The sequence below is a fragment of the Symphalangus syndactylus genome, chromosome 16, assembly GCF_028878055.3.
Source record: "Symphalangus syndactylus isolate Jambi chromosome 16, NHGRI_mSymSyn1-v2.1_pri, whole genome shotgun sequence".
NCBI lineage: Eukaryota > Metazoa > Chordata > Mammalia > Primates > Hylobatidae > Symphalangus > Symphalangus syndactylus.
This window is the reverse complement of record NC_072438.2, coordinates 21312922-21332551: the sequence shown is the minus strand read 5'-3', so window position 1 is coordinate 21332551 and position 19630 is coordinate 21312922. Positions and strand designations below refer to the sequence as shown.

The following is a 19630-nucleotide window of genomic DNA, read 5'->3' as shown; positions in this document are numbered from 1 at the left end:
AGGCGTGAGCCACCGTGCCCGGCTATTTACTGCTTTAATCTTTTGATTCACTATGATTTGCATCTTGAATTGTTTTTATACTTTATTTAATCTTATATGTTCATAGTAGAGGAGATTGCCTCAAATCAAAAGCTTCTATAAGCTTTTAACTAAAAATCTGATAGGTGTATTGTGTTGAATTAGGACCCAACCCCACAAAGACGTATTCATGTTCTGACCTCTGGAACCGATGAATGTGATCTTATTTGAAAATGCATCTCTACAGAAGTGATTCAGTTAAGAATCTCAAGATGAGATCATCCTATATTATCTAGGTGGGCTGTAAATCCAACAAGTGTCCTTCCAAGAGACACACAAAGGAAGAACATATGGGCAGATGGAGGAGAAGGTCAAGTGAAGACAGAGACAGAGATTGGAATTATGTAGCCACAAGCCAAGGAATGCTTTCCCCTAGAGCCTTCAGAGGGAGTGTGACTCTATTGACAGCTTGATTTTGGACTTACTACCTCTACAACTGTAAGAGAATTGATTTCTGTTGATTTAAGCCACTCAGTTTGTGGTAATTTGTTGTGGCAGCCTTACGAAAGCCTAGTGAAGTAGGCGTTCTTTATTCTGATTATTGATTCTTTTTCTATTTTGTATGTTGTAAACCGCTTCTATAGTCTCTCATCTTTTAACTTTGCATATGGGTAATTGTCATCTCTTTTCACACAATAAGAGTCTCATTGCCTTCTAAAACATCTCATTTTTTTTCTGGAATGATTTGAATTCTTTTTCTGAAATTAAGGTAAAGGAGGACGCATAGTGATCTCATGGAAGGGTATATTTAGTTAGAAATACTTAAAGCAGAGAAGTTAACATTGTTTCCGCATAAATACAAATCAACTTCATATTTGACCTAACATTATTGACAGTTTTAAATGAGGAAGGACTGAGCCTTCACGTGGAACAGGAACAGGACATTTTTATTATCCTAGCAGAATCAGGGAGGGAAAATAAGTCTATAAGATTAATGGAAAGGTATCTGAAAATCTATACAATCAGGTAGTCCTCAGGTGAAAAATTCTGTATATGTTCCTCTGTGTGTGTGTTTCAAAGAGCCGTTTCATTTCTAATATTTAATATGTGACTTTTCCTAACTCTTAGTACGATATATAACTTGGTATTTATAAATATTTTCCTTTATACCTTTTACCTGCGAAATCTCAAATAATGTGGCTCCACTGTTAATAGATAACTATTTAGTAACTGAAAAATTAAGTGTATTATCGAACAAATAGAAAATCATTTTCAAGGTTTCTAGGATGGGTTTTAAATTGCCAGTACACTCTGAAGGCATGAATCTCCCCTGCCTGGGTCACCAGTCAAGGACCTGCACGTGCATTCACATCATTACGTATTTTTCTCATTAACTAACAAGAATATTGATCTTTAGGTGAGGGCTTTGGAGAGGAGAAGCAGGAGTCTTGTAGCTTACTGTGTTGTACAGTGGAGCTCTGAGATAGGTATTTTTCCCTTCAGTACTTCAGCCGTGACCTGAACTACTGGATTTCAGCTTCAACATAATTGCAGCACAGCAAGGAGTCCCTTCTGGAAACCAGCTGCTTGATCAGGGATTCATTTATCAGGGGGATTATGACTCCAAACATTTTTCTAGACTGTTGTGGCCATTTAAAGGGGGAAAAAAAGAGGAGTCTGGGGAACTAATTAGGAAGGAGTGGCTCCCCTCAGAGTCGTGACCTTAACCCTACTGAGAAAGTATGGGATTTACTTTACCTAAGTAAGGAAAGAACGTAAATAGTTGGCAAAAATGCTTTGTGGTATGACTTCCAGCAAGTAATGAATTGGCCTGATACAGAGACAAACATACACACACGCACACACACACACACACACACACACGTGCATGCACGTACATACCTACAAGAAAAACAACAAATGCTTTAAAATTGCAATTAAATGTATCATTATGACACACGTTATTATTTTGTATTTTCCTGGTTACAAGAAAAATAGATTAATTTATGATTAGCATATAGAGGATTTAATCTGACTAGCATATACAGGATATAACCTAAAAACTTTTTTTTTCACATTTTGGTAGGTTATGGAATGTTAATACAATGAATTCAGCTGTCACTTTCCGTTATTCTGCTTAGAATATTGTGTTTTGTTTATGTGCATTTTAACATCTTTCATTAATTCTAGAAAATCCTCAGTCTTTACCTTTCAGCATATTACCTCTTCCATATCCTTTCTCTCTTCTCTTTCTTCGGCTCTAGTTGTATGTTACACCTTCCCAGGTTATTCTCCATGTTTTTCAATCTCCCATTTTTAAAAAATATCCTGATACATCTGTGGTACATTCTGGGTAATTTCATCATATTTATTTTCCAGTTACTGAGCTGTTTCAAATGTACTACTTAATCCAGTCACTAAGATTTTAATTTCAATGATTATAATTTTCATTTAAAACAGCAACAGAGGTTTAGTTTTAAAAAGTTTTGGTTTAGTGTTGAGAAGAACTTAGAGCTTGTATACAGTTTGCAGAATTGCAAAAACTTCAGAAACTTGGCTTTTATTGATAGCATTGTGCTGTCCTCTCTTGCATTTCTTTAAAATACTAGTATTTTTTATCTTCATAATAGATGTTTACTCTTATTTCCATTTTATGGGTAACAAAACTGAGGCTAAGAAGCCAACCCAAGGCCTATACATTAGTAATAAGTAGAGCTGAAGTTAAATTCATGTTTTATTTCTCTCCTTATAGCCATATTTTTTCTTATTTAAGTACATATTGTTAAATAGTTGTCATGAATATACCATGGAGTAGTGGAGGGTCGAGTAATTAGGGAAAGATGTGCGAAATCCATTATATAAAATTAAGCTTTTTTTTGGAAAAAGCTAAGTAGACTTAGCCCAGGATAACTCAAAATATTTTAATTTCAAAGTAATTTCTTTTTCCTACTTATTTTGTTCATGTCTATGAATTTCCTCACTTCCTGCTCTATTTTTTCTATATTTGTATCCCTTCTTTTGGGGTCTTATATTCTGTAAAGTAATTCACAAATTGCAGTTTCTAATATTTATGATTTACTTCTTACTTTTGTTGGATCATTATAAAGATGAAGTTAGATAATGTATGCCAAAATTCCTCATAAGGTGTCTGTTTCATAATGGGTACTCAACAAAAAGAGGAATTGGACAAATTCTTTTATTTGCAAAGGCAGTATAAATACTAATCAAATAAAGTCATAATTCACCTTGGTATCCCTCATAGCATGTATCAATCAGGGTTCTCTGGAGAAACAGAACCACTTTGTGTGTGTGTGTGTGTGTGTGTGTGTGTGTGTGTGTGTGTGTAGTGAGAGAGAGCAAGAGAGAGAAGAATTTGAAAGAATTGGTTCATATGATTGTAGGTGCTAGCAAGTCTGAAATTTGTAGGGCAAGCTGCTGGCTGGAAACTCAGGCAGGATTTCTAGACTGTTACAGTTTTAAGGTAGAATTTCTTCTTCTCCAGGAAACTCGTTTTTCAAAGTTAACTATCACGCAGCAGGTAGTATTAATCTATGGCTTTGTGTGTACAGGGGCTATATTTAGTGTTTTTATTGAATTGTTAAATTTCTTTAGGAAAATGATTCTCCTGTATCACACCAAACTTTAATTTATCCATATTTAGTCAGCTTACTCTTTCTCCCCTTACTCACCTCGCAAAAAAAGATATTTGAAAATATTAGCATCACTGGCTTAACTGGATAGGTTGCCATCATGAAGGCTTTATAGACAAAATTCATTTGAATATTTATGTACTAATGTGCTTACATGATATGAAAATGAGACACTTGAATAAAAGGTTCTAATATAGATTTATTGTTATACTAAGCACTGTATATGTATTGATAAGCTTTTTAATAATCCTATGAAGTAAGTACTATTACTATAATCTCTACTTTATAGGTGAGAAAACTGAAACTCACAAAATTTAGATTACTTCTCCAGCATCAAAAACATGACTACAAATGTAAATCAGATCTATTCAAATCTATGCTACTACTTTAACCACCATGCTTGAGCTTCTCCTCATGTTCTTATGATACTAATTTATTTTAGTAATAATGACTAAGGCACTGAGAAAGTTTTAAACATTCTGAATCAAAACATTTGTATATCATAATACTGAGCTCCCCATATATTTAAGGAGAAATTGAAACCTTTTGCATGTGAGCCCTTCTATAATGAGGATTTAAGTATTAGAACTAAGTTTCTTAACTATACATACGATTTATTTCTTTTCTGGAATTTTTAAAAGTAGGGCTTCTAAAATAATATTTTATGCAATATTATATTAGTTCTATATGATACTAGTAAATATTATTTAGAAAATGCATTCTTTGGTCAAATAAGTTCAGGGAATTTCCAGAAATGTATTTGACTAAATAACCCTTTTTCAAGTAATGTTGGGTTGTAAAAGGTCAACAGAGGTTATTTATTGCAGTATTTCTCACAATATAGTCTGTTCAAGTGCATTGTTACCTTCCAAAAGTAGAGTAGCTATAGCTGTTTTCAAACTAAACAGCAATTCATTGGACTAATGTCCCAAAGAACTCACTTTTGGGAAATGCCCTCTCAAAATTAAGATAACACTTTATAGCAGTATCTCACTTGTCTGAATGTCTTAAACTTAAATTCTACAACGTAGATAAACTGAAAACCCAGATGACACAGCTAGGGACCATCATAGATAGAGCAGTTATGCAATGGAGGAGGGCTGTGTAAAACAAGGTTTCAGAAGAGATCAAAGTAAAGGATATTAGGAGTTAGAGAACATTTGCAGCGCTGCCATTCCATGGACTCCGGAAATGCCATTTCCCTAGTATCACTGGAATCTTTATGCTGGCTTTTGATAGTGAGGGAAATTCACACCTTCAAAGCTCCCACAATCAAGCTTCAAATAATATTTTGTGTTTGTACCACAACTCCTATTTTTCAGAACACTTCTACACGTATTACCTTATCTAACCATGCCAGCCTTGCTGGTGAGTTGTGATAGGTCTGGTTTTCACAGCTGTAGAGGTGATTTGAGAACTCTTCTGCTCTACAGATTTTTGGTTTTGTCTGGAGCTATGCTTTAGGAATCAATGAAGCACGTCCCCATGCAATGAGGCAGAACTGTGGACAGCTGGAAAATTGCAGCTCACAAACCAGTTTGGGGTTCTGTTACAAGCAAGAGTTATTTCTTTTCAAACAAAGGCTTTTAGATGATTATTAAACTAGCAGGTTTTGTATGTATTAGCAGAATATACTAATCACATGACAAAGTTCTCATCTACCTACTGTGAAAAGGACTGTTGTTTATTATTCGTCTTTTGTTACTGTTGAACTATTTTTATCCTTTCTTTTCCATTTTTAAATAAATTTATGTTCACTGTAACAAATTTCATACAATATCAAAATGTTTAAATGGAAAGGGATAGTTCTCTATAATCTCACTACTATTAATAGCTATTCACAATTTGGTTTGTATTATTCTAGATATTTTATATGCACTTGCTATCAATTATATATGTATATATTTATAATTATATAAGCAAAACATACAGAAGATTGTACACATCAAGTTCATAGCTAAGTGAATTATAAGAAAGAACACATATCCATGTGACCACCATCCAAATCAAGAAATAGAATATTATCAGTAATTCAAAAGTACCGGCACCTCACTCATAGGTAGCCAGTACTTTACTTCTAATACAAGTGTTTTGTTTGTTTGTTTGTTTTTTTGGGAGGGAGTCTCACTCTGTCACCCAGGCTGGAGTGCAGTGGCGCGATCTTGGCTCACTGCAACCTCTGCCTCCCGGGTTCAAGCAATTCTCCCGCCTCAGCCTCCAGAGTAGCTGGGATTACAGGCACCCACCATCATGCTTGGCTAATTTTTTTTGTATTTTTAGTAGAGGTGGGGTTTCACCATGTTGGCCAGGCTGGTCTTGAACTCCTGACCTTGAGTGATTCACACACCTCAGCCTCCCAAAGTGCTGGGATTACAGGCGTGAGCCATGAGCCACCATGCCTGGCCCAAGACAAATTGTTTTCTAAAGTGATGTCATGTATTCCCTTTTTTTGTTTTGTTTTGTTTTGTTTTGTTTTGTTTTGTTTTTTGTTTTTTTTGAGATGGTGTCTGGCTCTGTCACCTGGGCTGGAGTACAGTGGCACGATCTTGGCTTTCTGCAACCTCCACTTCCCAGGGTTCAAGTGATTCTCCTGCCTCAGCCTCCCAAGTAGCTGGGATTACAGGCGTGCGCCACCATGCCCAGCTAATTTTTGTATTTTTATTAGAGACAGGGTTTGCCTGTGTTGGCCAGGCTGGTCTTGAACTCCTGACCTCAGGGTGATCTGCCCACCTCGGCCTCCCAAAGTGGTGGGATTACAGGCGTGAGCCACCGTGCCCAGCTGGTTTCACGTATTCTCTACAAGGAATGTGTCAGAGTTCCCACTGATCTACATTCTCTGCAACAACTGGTATCACGTAGATTGTAAAGGTATGTACTGACTTATTGATGGAGCTAGTACGATCAAAACTAAAGGTTTTTTTTTGTTTTTGTTTGTTTGTTTGCCAGCTTGCTTCCTTTTGGTTTCTGCTAAGGTTGGGTACATGAGAGAGTTTGGAAAGCAGGAGGAGGCATAAGGGACTTTCTTTCTTGTTTGTTTGGCATTCTTGTCAATGTAATTCCAAATATGGGATCTCACCTTAGCAGCAGCAGTTGGTTATAGCTGTGGTTTTCTAGTTTCCACCTTCTTTCTAACCTCACGAATCAGCATCATTATTGTGCTCACTTGGCGGCATGAGAAGCAGCTGAGCAATATCCTCTTCTCAGAGGTGAGTTCCAGCTCTGTGGGAACCCTCCTCTGATCTTCCAAAGTATGGCCAGTAGGAGCCAATGGAACATTCTCCTCAGAATTCTGTGTCTTGATCCTTGGGTCCTTCCTCTGTACTCCTGAAAAATGGTAGCAGTAAAGCTAAAGTCTGGGTCCTAACTCTCTAGTTTGTCTCTTTCAGCTTCGAAGTTATGATAACCCCTACCACTTTCTTTTGTTCCTCTAAGAGGTAAGAGATAGTAACTGCTTCCTGCAGTAACTTTGTGCTACACCCCTGTATTTCCTTTTTGTTTTTTCTGTACTTCAACACCATGTAACAAATTCCCCATATTAGTTCTCTCTGTTAACATAACTTTATGTTTTTCATTTTTTTGACTGATATTGTTTGACTTCTCAGTTTTTGCTAATCTACAGATATAAAATGGTATCTCATTAAACCCTTTTTGTGCTTTTCTGGTTACATTAACAAGGGTTGAATATTTTTGTATATGTTTATTGACCATACTGTTTCTTCTTCTGTAAAATGTCTTTTCATTTTATTTGCTCATTTTTCTATTTTTTTTCTTACTTGTTTGTAGTTCTTTGGAGGTTCTGGATACCAATTGGCATAAGTTTTATGTGGTGAATGTATCTCCTCCTAGTTTGTGGTTTATACTTTCACTTTATTGTATATTTTGATGAACAGTTTTAAATTTTAATAAAATTTTCTTGATGTTCTTTTATGAAGAACTCTTTGTGTCTTCATTATGAAATTCTTCTCCATCCCAAGATAAGAAAGGCAGTCTCCTCATGGTATTTGAGGTTTCTTTCACATTTAGATTCGTATTCAACTGGAATTTATTTTTTTGTGTGTATAATGAAATGTAGAGTTCCAATTTCATCTCTTTTCCTATATGTTTCCAACTGTCACCCCTTACCTCTTTGATACACTACTCGATACACTCTCTCATATATAAAGTTTCATGTATCTGGCAGCCTATTTCTTGGCTCTCCAATGTTATTGTGGTGAATTTCTTTATCCTTGCATCAATAACACACTGTATCTTAATCATTATAACTTTATACAAAGTCTTGATATATGGTAAGGAAAGTTCTAGGAGCTTCTTCTTCTGGAATATCTTGCCTGTCCTTGGATCTCTACCTTCCATATGTGCCATTTCAAATTCTATGAAAAATCTTATTAGAATTGCATTAACTTTGCAGATCATTTGGTAGAATTGATATATTTTATTGTTTTTCTATCCATGGATATGAGATGTCTCTCCATTTATCTAGTTTTTAATGTATTTTATTGTTTTTTAAATTTTCCCCCATAAAATACAATATTTGCTTTGAGATTAATTCCAGACATTGCACAATACAGTTGCAATTATAAATAGTCCTAAAAAATATGTTGCCTATTAATGATCCCTTCATTTCTTGCCCCTTCTCTTGCTTCTCCTGGCTATTGTCATGTGTTTATTCTTACACATGAAGTTCAGCATCATTCTGTCAACCAAAAAAAAAAAAAAGTCAGGAAGGTGTTGATAGAAAGTGGGCTCTCTATCTATACATATTTGTGTGTGTGTATATATATATATATATATTTTTTTTTTTTTTTGAGATGGAGTCTCGCTCTGTCACCCAGGCTAGAGTGCAGTGGCACGATTGGCTCACTGCAACCTCTGCCTCCCGGGTTGAAGAGATTCTCCTGCCTCAGCCTCCCAAGTAGCTGGAACTACAGGCATGTGCCTCCATGCCCAGCTAATTTTTGTATTTTTTAGTAGAGATGGGGTTTCACCATGTTGGCCAGGATGATTTCAATCTCCTAACCTTGTGATTTGCCCATCTCAGCCTCCCAAAGTGCTGGGATTACAGGCGTGAGCCACGGCATCTGGCCGGGCTTAATATATTTTTGTGCACGGAAGTCACATTTTTATAATGGTGACAAAAATATGTGAAAATTGAAGTTTCAAGTAGAGACCCCGAGATATAGTAGATGAGCTACTCCTAGATTAAATCATCAAATGCAGATGTCAAAACCTATACCCAAGAACCAGTTCCATGACTGTTGCCTGCCTCACCCATCTCAAGAGTATAAAATGTAAATGGAGGATTTGTTTTGTTTTGGTTTTTTTTTTTTTTTGAGAAAAGAGTGCTAATTGTGGAGATTTCCTTTGGAAGAGTGGTAGGCTGTACTGAGGAGCACTCATCATAGTATTCCCAAATTGGAAACCACCCATATGTCCATCAACAGTAGAGTGGATAAATTGTAGTGGATTCATACAATGGAATAGTATGTGGCAATAGAAAATATACACTTCTGATGCACATAACAACATGGATGACTTTATAGAATACTATCGAGTGAAAATAGCTAGATGCCAAAGAGAACATACTAGCTGTAATCTATTTGTATGAAGTTTACAAGCTGGTAAAACTAATTTACAGGGCTAGAGATAATAATAGTAATCTCTGAATAGGTAATAACTGAGAGGTGGCATGAGGGTGTCTGCTGGGATTCTGAATTGTTCTATGTCTTGATTTAGATGGTGGTTAAACATACAACATGCACATGTACATCTATGTAGATGTACATACAACCCATGGGAGAAGATAATTTTAGGAAGAAAGCCTTATTTTTTAAAATTTTGTCCTCAAGGAGTTTAACAAACCAATTAATTCTAGGGATCAGTTCTATATTTTTCTGTTTTACGGCAGAACTATAGAAATACAGAAATACCAAGTGTACAACTTGGGAGCATGGCCACTATTTAGCCTTACTCAGACATTAGTCCTAGGATCTACATCTTCAAAATTGTGAAATAGTGCAAAAAGATGAAGAAAACTGATGGATGACATTGGATTTGTTAAGAAGATGTCAGAGACTGGTAGTTTCTGAAATTAGTTCCTTCCTTGATTCATTTACCATTTTCCCACCTTCATTAGTGATGAATAATAATGTTAAGATATTTTTACTCTATTTCATCTGTCACCTGTTTTACTACCTTTTTAATGTACCAGAATCTGAAACTGTCTTGATGATTTACTAAATAACTGTGTTCATCCTTATATTAGTTATCTATGGCTATTGTAAAAAATTACCATAAACTTGGTAACTTAAAAGAACATAAATTTATTCTCTCACAGATCCTGAGGTCATAAGTCCCAAATCAGTGTCACTGCACTGAAATCAAAGTGTCAGCAGGGCTGGGCTACCTCCAGAAGCCTGAGGATAATTTGTTTTTTGCCTCTTCCAGCTGCTAGTGGCTGCCAGCACTCGTTGGCTAGTGGCTACATCATTCCAGTCTCTGTCTCTGTGGTTATATTGCCTTCTCCTTTTATGTCTGGGCCAAATCTTCTACTTCTCTCTTATAAGGATACATGTGATTGCATTGAGGGCCCACCAAATAATCCTGGATAATCTTCCCATCTCAAGATCCTTCACTTAATCACATCTGAAAGATACTTTTCCAAATAAGGTAACATTTACAGCTTCCAAGGATTAGGACCTGATATCTTCATGTGGCTATTATTCAGCCTACATATCCCTCTACCAGAATGTAAATTCCATGGGAACAGAGCTTTTGTATGTTTTTTTCACTTCTGTGTCTTCACTGTTTAGAGGAGTTGTGAACAAGAATGCCTGGTACACAGTAGGTAGTCACTAAATATTTGTAAATTTAATTAAGTTTTTTTTTTTTTTTTTTTTTTTTTTTGGAGACAGGGTCTCATTGTGTCATCCATGCTGGAGTGCAGCGGCATGATCACTGCTCACTGCAGCCTTGACCTCCCAGGCTCAAGTGATCTTCCTACCTCAGCCTCCCGAGTAGCTGGGACCACAGGTGGCCACCATTATGCCTGGCTGGGTAATTTTTGTTTTTTAAAGTTCTCTTAGAGACAGGATCTCCCTATGTTGCCCAGGCTGGTCATGAACTCCTGGGCTCCAGTAACCCTCCTGCCTCGGCCTCCCAAAGTGCTGGGATCACAGTTATGAGCCACCATGTCTAGCAGTCACTAAGTATTAATGAATCACTTTGATCATCTTCCTATGGAATGGGGAGTTTTCATTTTATTGAGAAAGACATACCTATTACCATTAGCTGTAATTTATAGTGATAAGCTTTGACTCATTATCAGAGATAATATTTTAATAACCAGGCTATCCATCTACAGGCCAGGTTGCTTCATAAAGGAAGAAACCCCTTGAATGTGGATGTATTCAAATAAGGTTTGAATAACTATCCGTTAGAGATGCTATAAAAGATATTCTATACAATGTCTAGAATTCTTATAAACCTTTTGTCTATTAGTTTTAAAACCACTGAAGACCATTCCTCTAATTTTTGACCCTGTTAAGAGCATTGTACATGAGAATCCACAAAGATATATTCTTTTTGGTGGATCAGCTCTGTTTCTTTAGTATGTCAGAGTATCATACTGGAAGCTCTCAATGCTAACATGATCCTCCTCACATAGAAAGTTTTTTTTCTTTTTCTTTACAAAAATGGCTCTAAGTTTTTAAATTCTAACTTTTAACCCAGAAACTTGCCATATGTGTAAAATATGATCACTAAAATAATGCAACTTTTTGTTTTATATAACACTATCCTATTGATGTACCCATATCCAAATGAATGTTGTCCCTCAAAGCAGTCATCTCAGAAATTGATGACTGGAAAATGAGAAGCTTTCTTCTAGATTTCCCTTCATATAAAACCACATACGAAAATCAGGCCTATGAATTCAGCTAAATCTAGTTTTTGGCCAAAGTAGTTATGTCAGTTGAAATTTTTTTGTTTGTAAGTAACACAATTCATCACTAAAGTACCTTATTATTATTCCCCATAACAAGAAACGTAGAAGATAGAGTGAAGAAAGTGTAGTAGTTCCAAAAATACTGTTCTCACCCAATAATGACAGCAAAGGAAGGGAGGAGGAGGACTCTCCTCTAATTCTCCTTTTTTCTTTTCCTTTTTTTTTTAAATGGTGGGGGGTGGGTTCTTTAACAAATGTCTTCCAAAAGACACTATCTTCTGTCTCATTAGTCTGGTGGATCACATAGCCATCTGAAGAAGACTAAAAAAGAAATTTTCTTGCATTTTAACTGCCCTCATGGACAAGAGGGGGTTAAGTCTGTCCTCACTGGAAGTAGATTCTTCACACTAAGAAGTATATATCCTTTCTTCTAATTCTCATGAACAAATCTGGTGAATAGAAAATTGGTGGTGGCAATGGTGGTGGGGGGATTGGGGAAAGAATTCGGTACTAATACTTAACTGGGTACCTATAATTGTGGGCCAACCCTATCTGCAGATGAAGAGACTGAGGTTCTACATAAGAAACTTGTATAAGGTAAATTGGCTAGAAAGTAGTGACACTTCCAACATGGACCATCATCTAATTATGATGATGATGATGAGGGTGATAATTACACTGGTTAATATTGAGTGCTTACTACACACCAGGCATTGTGCTATCTAGTTTATGCCGATTATTTCATTTAATTTTCAAACCTACAAAGGCAGTAGTCTGTTTTACAGGTGAACAAACTGAGGCTCAAGGACACGTATCTAGTAAACCTGTGATTAAACTGCAGTGTTGCCTCCAGGTCTGGGCATTTCTTTATACTGTTCTGCTTTCCTGTTCTAATGCCCATATGGTCTCCAAGACTACTGCTTCTGGGCTAAGCATTTTGTTAACTTAAGATACTTCATCTGCAAAATGGAGATAATTATACTTTATAATTCCTAATAGTAGTAAAGGTAATAATAAATTTAAAGTGATTAACAATGAAACAAACATAACAGGACATCATTATTATTTTTGAATTTATCTCACTATATTGTAATTTTCATTTATGCCATTTACCTACGCTCCTGGACTGATATTATCCAGGGCAGCAGTTCTTAAATTTTTTGGACTCAGGTCCTCTCTATAATGTTAAAGAATTACTGTGACCTCCAAAGAGCGTACGTTTATGTGGGTTACACCTATCACTACTGCATTGAAATGAAAACTGATAAGTGTTTAAAAACAACAAACACAAGCTCCCTTAGCTGCCAGTGATGCCGTCGTACACAAAGCATATCCTCCAGGAAACGGTATACTAGTGAGAGAAGGAACGTGAGAAAGGCAGACGAGGTGTCTGTATTATTATGAAAATTGTTCTGAGGTCATTGGGATTTCCAGGGGTCCCTAGACCACACTTTATGAGAACAGCTGCCTTAGGGTAAAGATGGGGTGCCAGGAGGTTGGCGCTCAGTAGCGTTTGATGAACGAACCATGGGAGCCTGGGGTTGTTCAGATGAGGAAACCGAGAGTTAGCCTGAAATAAGCAGCGCCAGAGCTCCACTGTACTCACGGCCGCTACTGCGGCTTCCCGGCAACCTCGGCCCCTAGCAGTTGTGCCCTCATCCTCCCTGAGGGACCCTCTTCCCTGGTCCAGTTTTTCAGGGGCCCTCTCTGGCGCTCTCCGCCAGGCTATGGGCGTCCCGGGTGCCAGGAGACAGGCCCCGCCCTGCCGCCGGTCCTCGAACTCCTGGCTGCCAGGCAACCCTGGCGCGTAGCCCGGGCGTCACTGCTCCACCCCGTCAGGGTGAACCATTCCCTTCAGAGACTTTCTCAAGAGGGAAGGAGAAAAGGGAATTTGATGGAACGCCTGAAGGCTGCTCTGCTCCCGTTTTCTCTCCTTAATTTGAACGAACACTTCTTTTCTCCTTCTAGCCAACTATCTCCTGAAGGGCAACGCAGCGCCTCGCCTCTCCCGCCGGAATGTCCCCCCAACCAGTCCAGCGCCGCGAGTGGTTCGGCTCGTTAGGGAGGCCGGCGGTCGGCGCGGGTTGGCTCTGAGGCGGGGGCGCGCACCCGACGTGCGCGTAGGGGGCGGGGCCGCGCGCAGAGGGTGGGGAGGTGGGCAAGATGGCGCCTGCCGAGTGATTCTTCTCGGATCCCTCCTGCCGGCGCGGAGACACCGGGGCGGGGGTCCTGCCGCCACCACCTCCCTTCCTCCTCTCCCCCGCCCCCGGAGCCTTCTTCCTTCCCTTCCCCCCTCCGCCTCGGGGGTGGGCCTGGTTCCCGGGACACCATGTCGGACTCTGAGGAGGAGAGCCGGGACCGGCAACTGAAAATCGTCGTGCTGGGGGACGGCGCCTCCGGGAAGGTCAGTCCTCGAGCAGGCCCACCGTCCCAGGCCTGCAGGAACCCCGGCGCTTCCCCACCTCCTCCCCGCCGCCTGGCTTCGCCTCGTTACCCCGAGCTCTCGGGCTTTTAGGCCCGGCCCGTCTGGTTGTGTGGCCTGAGGTCGGACACCAAGTGGGCGCTTGGTGAAGGCCGACGAGAGCTGTCCAGCTCCCCCTTAAAAAAAAGTCACTTCCTTACTCCCCGCCTGGATTGCGAACTCCTGCAAGACTCGGGCCAGCTTTTCAGCTTCCCGCCTCTCAGGACTGGCAGGGATTTGCCAAGGCATCTTAGCTCCTCTTACTTGTAGTCCGGGTCACACTTGCTCCTCCCCTCCCACCCCCTTTACCGTTTCTGATGCTTGCACTGCACCGTGAACTCCCAAGAGCGTGGCTCTGGAATCAGTATTCCCCGGGTGAGAATTGGGGCTCTGCCACTTAGTCGTCGGGTCATTGGAGGGCAAATTGCTAATCAGTTTGAGCTTCATCTCTAAGATGAGTATTGAAAAGGGCCGCCACAAAGGGAGAAATGTGAAAATACATATAAAACCTTTAGAGCACAGTGTCCACTCAGTACACGCTAGTTGCTTTTTTAATATCATACCTGTTCATCACCTCTGTTTCCAGCTCAGCACTCGGTACAAGCAGTCAGTCAACAAGTGTTTATGGAGCTCCTGTTATGGGCAGGATGCTGAGGGTAGAGCTGCTTGCGTGACAAAAGGGATCCCTGGTCGAATGAATGAGTGCGGGCGTGAGAATATCAGGCAGCGTCAGTCTTATTATCTCCTAGGCAGCGGCTCCTACCCCAAGGTTGTGGAACTCCTGAAATGGAGTAAACACTGCCCGGTACTTGCTCTGGGGAGACGGTCCATAAGATCTCAGAGGGGTCTGTGATCCCTCCACCAACAAATAAAGTGAAGAGCCTCTCTACCCGGATGCCTTCTTACCCATGCTTCTGTCAAAGGCGCCAACACTTTCTGGGAATATTGCTGAAGTTTATCTCCCCTGTACTCCTCTTCCTTATCCGAACCATAGTCTGTTGAAACCCAGGCTTTTATTTCCTGTTTAAGCCTTCACTTTTCCCTGTTGCTGGTTGCAGTTTGGACCCTGGTTTCTCTGGCGACGACTTCTCTTTGCATCCTCCCTGGCAGTTGGCACTGCCCAGATACCTGCTTCTGCCTTTGGTTCTGACATTTGAGTTTCGAGGTCCCCTGGGAAAGATGTAAAATTTCATATGCAAAATTTGGAGTATTTTGTTGTTTCTTTCTTGTCTTCTTGGATCCTTTGTTACAGATTTTTTAAGCTGAGGAAAACAATATGCTATGATTACCTTTAAACGCTGGGGGAAGAAAGGAACTTGGGGTAACTTTTCTTTATAAAGTAGATTAATTTTTGTATACTTAGTAAACTTTTCGAATGAATGAATTGCTATAAATAAATCATCATTGTTTCTAATACCTTTATTGAATAAAAAGTTTGTTAGATTTTTATAGTTTTCTCATCATTTAGATTTTCTTTTGAAGGCCGTCTAAGGTTTTGGCTCTTAAATTTAACTGTATTCAATTCATAACTAATCTTATTTCCCATTTAAAATGATAATGACAACCTATAACATAATACATTTGTAAAAAGACACAAAAATTGCTGGTTATCCTATATGCTATCATGATTCTTTACACTGTTGTTCATTTTTCTAACAGTATTTATTGTACGTATATTACTCAGTGAAATTTGCTAATAATTTTGTCTAGTTTTTTATTTAGCCTATCATACATGTTTCCCCTTTGTTGCTAATTTAATGTGAATAATTATGGTTTTTTATCTCTGTTTAAAATTTTTTCTGGTATAGGACAGCATAATTTTTTCACTTCCATGTTTTTGAATTAGTATTGTCATTCTGCTTCAAAGGATAACAGTAATATTTTTTATGGTGCTCCAACTTAATCTTCATCATCTTGACTAAATAACTTATTTTAAAACTGTAACAGCTTTTTCTAACAGGAACTTCCGGACACAAACATCTGACACCTAACCTTCTTTCATTATTCTTAAATCAAGAATTTTTTTCTCCATACCCTATTCAGTTCTCAAATACTTGGCAGTCACCAACATTCCCATTCTTTTTCCTTTATTGTTCTTTTCTTTGTGAACTCAGCCTCTCTTTCATTCTTATTTGTATCCTGATTTAACTCTTGGCTCTTTTTTCCTAGCATTTGTTTTTCCTGCTCAATCTAACTCTGAGCATTTTTCAACACACTGACAGATGCAATAGAGTATTGAGATGATGACTAACAGTTTCTCCAAGAGAAATTTAGCGCCTCCCTCCAGTATCACGTGTTTCTATTTCTTTCCTTTTCTGATTCATATTTTTTCTTTTATTACATAATCTCTTAAGAGCTTTTTGAGGCAAAATATTCTTTTTTTCTGTCTTTTCAGTGTTTGTAAATGTAGCATGGTTAAAAAATGCTAGTAGAAATTTACCAAATCAAAAATGTTATTAGAAATTTTCCAAATCAAAAAATATAAAGATTCAGATAAAAATATTTCTGATATGGGAGCTAGTTGTTCACTTAACACCTGTAATTAAGAAGGGTATTTATACAGTGACTTGAGAAATTATTGAATGTGAAAGATAGCATGCAGTCTAGATAATTGAAGATAAAGTGACCCCCGCTGATTCAGTTGATTCTCTGTTCAATTTTTATCTCAAGATATTGGGAGATGATATAGTAAGAACTTATTTTAATACTCTGTATGTTCCCAGTAACCTGTATTTTTGACAGTTTATACTCGATTCCAATTGAAAATCCTAGCTTTATGTTTGCCTCAAAAGTGTGAAAGCAGGGCTTTCAAAATCTAGAAGTCACTTTTTCAGGAAAAGAAACTTTCTTAGAATTTTTCTGAATATTCCTTAACATGAAAATGAACTCTGAGATTCTTTAAAGTGAAAAATTATCTCAAATGACACTATGTGAATGTTACACATGCCTTCAGTTTCTCTTTGGCCTGTAAGTATTTCAACTATCAGTCTATTAAATATTTTGAAATATCTGTAATAGTATAAGTAGTGATAGTTATTTTTTCTAGAATTCTGAACCTCTTCAAAGATGATTTTGTGGTGTAAGTTAGATAAGATCAGTAGAATAATATAGTGTAAATGAGAAACAAAAGTGTAAAAAGAAATACCTATCTTTTCAATTCTGATCTCTCAGTTTTGATATTGTTACATGTGTCAAAAATATAACAAATGTGTTTGTTTCTAGATGTCTAGCAGAATACCCTTCATATGGTAGTGCTCAACAAATACTTGGCCAATTATCTTCGAAATTTATTACAAATGCTGGGTATTTAAACACAAAAATATTTGGAATTATGGTGTCCAAATTGCCATTTGTGTGAAAAATATGGTTCTGTGTAAAAGGAATTTTAGATGATCTTGCTAAAAGGTATTGAAGTTTGGCCAAATTTTCTTTTGCACTATTGTACTACTTATGTCATAAGGAACTGTAATAAGCTGTCTTGGAAATTTATCTTAGTTTTCATTATTTTAAGAGTTGACATGTAATTTTAATTTAAAATAAAAAAATGGCTATTTTCTCTTAATGTAGGGAGTCTGTCTTGAAGAGCATAAAAGCTTAGTGAAGTTGCCTTTCTCTTTTTTGAAGGAAGTTTATAAATAAAAATAGTGCATTTAAAATGTTTAAGAATTTGTTGAGTTATTGTTACTCAGTTGTTACTAGAATAATTATTCTTTTGCTTTGATAAGAAATGGTACTTTAAAAAGAAAACTCCAGAGTTTTTGACTAAAACTTTCAGTTTCTATTAAAAAAATAAATGTATATCTGTCCTGGTTATGATAGCTTGTGACTTCTTGGCATTATGGTTCTTGGATGGAAAATATTCATTTTGTCTGCTGTATATTAATCTTAAAAATACCAGTTTCTTTATTTAAAAGATACATATTGTCACAGTCTTTCTTTAGGGTCATTTTCATTTAGCATCTTTAAAAATAAAGAAAAATTAGATACAGTGCTTTTCTTGTGGGAAAAAGAAAAATTCTGTAAGCAGATTTCTCCCTTCTTAATGAATGCTTCTTATTATTAGCTTAGTGCTCAGCTACCCTCAGAATATTTAACCTCAGAAGCTGATCTAAGTTAGATTAGATCTTTAATTATGTTTTAAAATAATTCAGATCTTTATTTATTTATTTTTTAGTTTGTTTTTTTCTGTTGATAACTCTCAAATTCTAATTTTCAGCAAGGAAAAGGATCTTGACAAGCAAGGGATTTAAAGAGATCTAACTCATTAGTTCGTTGTCCCTACCGATAGCTGCTGGCAAGTGAAATTTACCTGGTGGTGTTAAGTCTCTCCCCTCCTTGTAACTGATTAGAACTGCTTAAATTTGCTTGTTGGATTAATTGCAGTATACATGTTAAGATTGCTTAAGATTTATGGTGGTCTTATGATTACATTTCTTTAATGAATTAATTTTGACATTTTGTGCATCAATTTTTTAGACCTCCTTAGCTACGTGTTTTGCTCAAGAAACTTTTGGGAAACAGTACAAACAAACTATAGGACTGGATTTCTTTTTGAGAAGGATAACATTGCCAGGTAAGAGACTAAAAAGTCTTAATGTAGAAGATTATAAAAAATTTTAACAATAAGTGGCATAAGAAAGAAATGTGTAAAATTTTGGGGTTGCTTCTACATGAAGATGTATATAATCAGTAAATTTATCTTAGGGAGGTTAACTTTCATCACAATCTATCATGAAGGCATATTGTCCATGGGTGTGAGAAAAAGTTTATATACTCTCCCACTCCTTCCCTGTTTTTGGCTACTATACCTTTTTTGAGGATAAACAATGGTTGCTTATAAAATTCTGAAAAGCTTTTAAAAAATTAAGTGCTATACATTTGTCAACAGATATTGTATTAACAAAATGTGAAAAGATTGGGAAGGATTATTTTTTAAAATATTATTTTGTTTTGCCTCTGCTTTAGTTTTTTGTTTAAAGTTGGAACAGAAGTATAATGTAGCTATGGAACTTCTGTGCTCTAATATGTGAATGCTGTTTTATGCAAGGCAGCATGAAATTGCTGGCATTTAATAGACCACTAAAATTTAGGGTCCCTAGGCACTCATAAAAATACAGTTTGAGCATTCAAGATGTTTCACTTCACCATGCAAAGAAACTATTTAGATGCCAGTTGCAGCACATTTTGTGGGAAATACGGGGAAATAATAACAAAGAAAGAGTGGTTTATGTTTTAAGCTAGTTTTGAACAATTGGGGCTTTAAAATGCTGTCCTTTCAATTTCAATGGTTAAATTATATGTTTAAAGTATTTTATTAAAAGCAGTTTATCTTGATTGACTTTATAAACCATCCATCCCTCTCCTCTGTGAGGAAGCACATTTGGGGAAAATGGTTGCAAGTGTAATGTCAGATTCATGTACTGAAATGTGAGTGATACAGTGGGAAGGGGTTTAATACATTCCAATTATTATTGAAATATGTTAACCTCTCAGACACCCCATCTATCAGACAACTCCCCATGAAAGTTTTAGAGTAGGTAATGAAAACTCTTGGTAATG

General features: G+C 37.3%; 1 protein-coding gene and 1 long non-coding RNA gene across 15 annotated transcripts in view; one reads left to right on the top strand and one right to left on the bottom strand.

The window, feature by feature from the left end:
• Positions 1 to 8186: 8186 nt before the first annotated feature.
• On the bottom strand, positions 8187 to 14739 carry LOC129465040 (uncharacterized). Its single transcript, XR_008651846.1, has 3 exons — positions 14635 to 14739; positions 11763 to 11931; positions 8187 to 8361 (listed from the first exon to the last, which is right to left on the bottom strand). It is a non-coding gene; the product is annotated as an uncharacterized lncRNA (long non-coding RNA).
• The window catches only part of RAB28 (RAB28, member RAS oncogene family), a 150212-nt gene continuing 144026 nt past the window's right edge, over positions 13445 to 19630 (top strand). For 11 of the 14 annotated variants that reach the window (XR_010116153.1, XR_010116154.1, XR_008651842.2 and 8 more), the window contains exons 1-2: positions 13749 to 14014; positions 18548 to 18644. Coding sequence is in view for 7 of the 14 variants with exons in the window: in XM_055246692.2 (XP_055102667.1) it covers positions 13940 to 14014; positions 18548 to 18644 (172 nt within the window). In the remaining 7 variants the exon portion in view is untranslated. Of the gene's footprint in view, positions 14015 to 18547; positions 18645 to 19630 lie in introns of all 14 variants that reach the window. The other 3 variants (XM_055246688.2, XM_063619403.1, XM_055246694.2) reach the window with 3 other exon arrangements.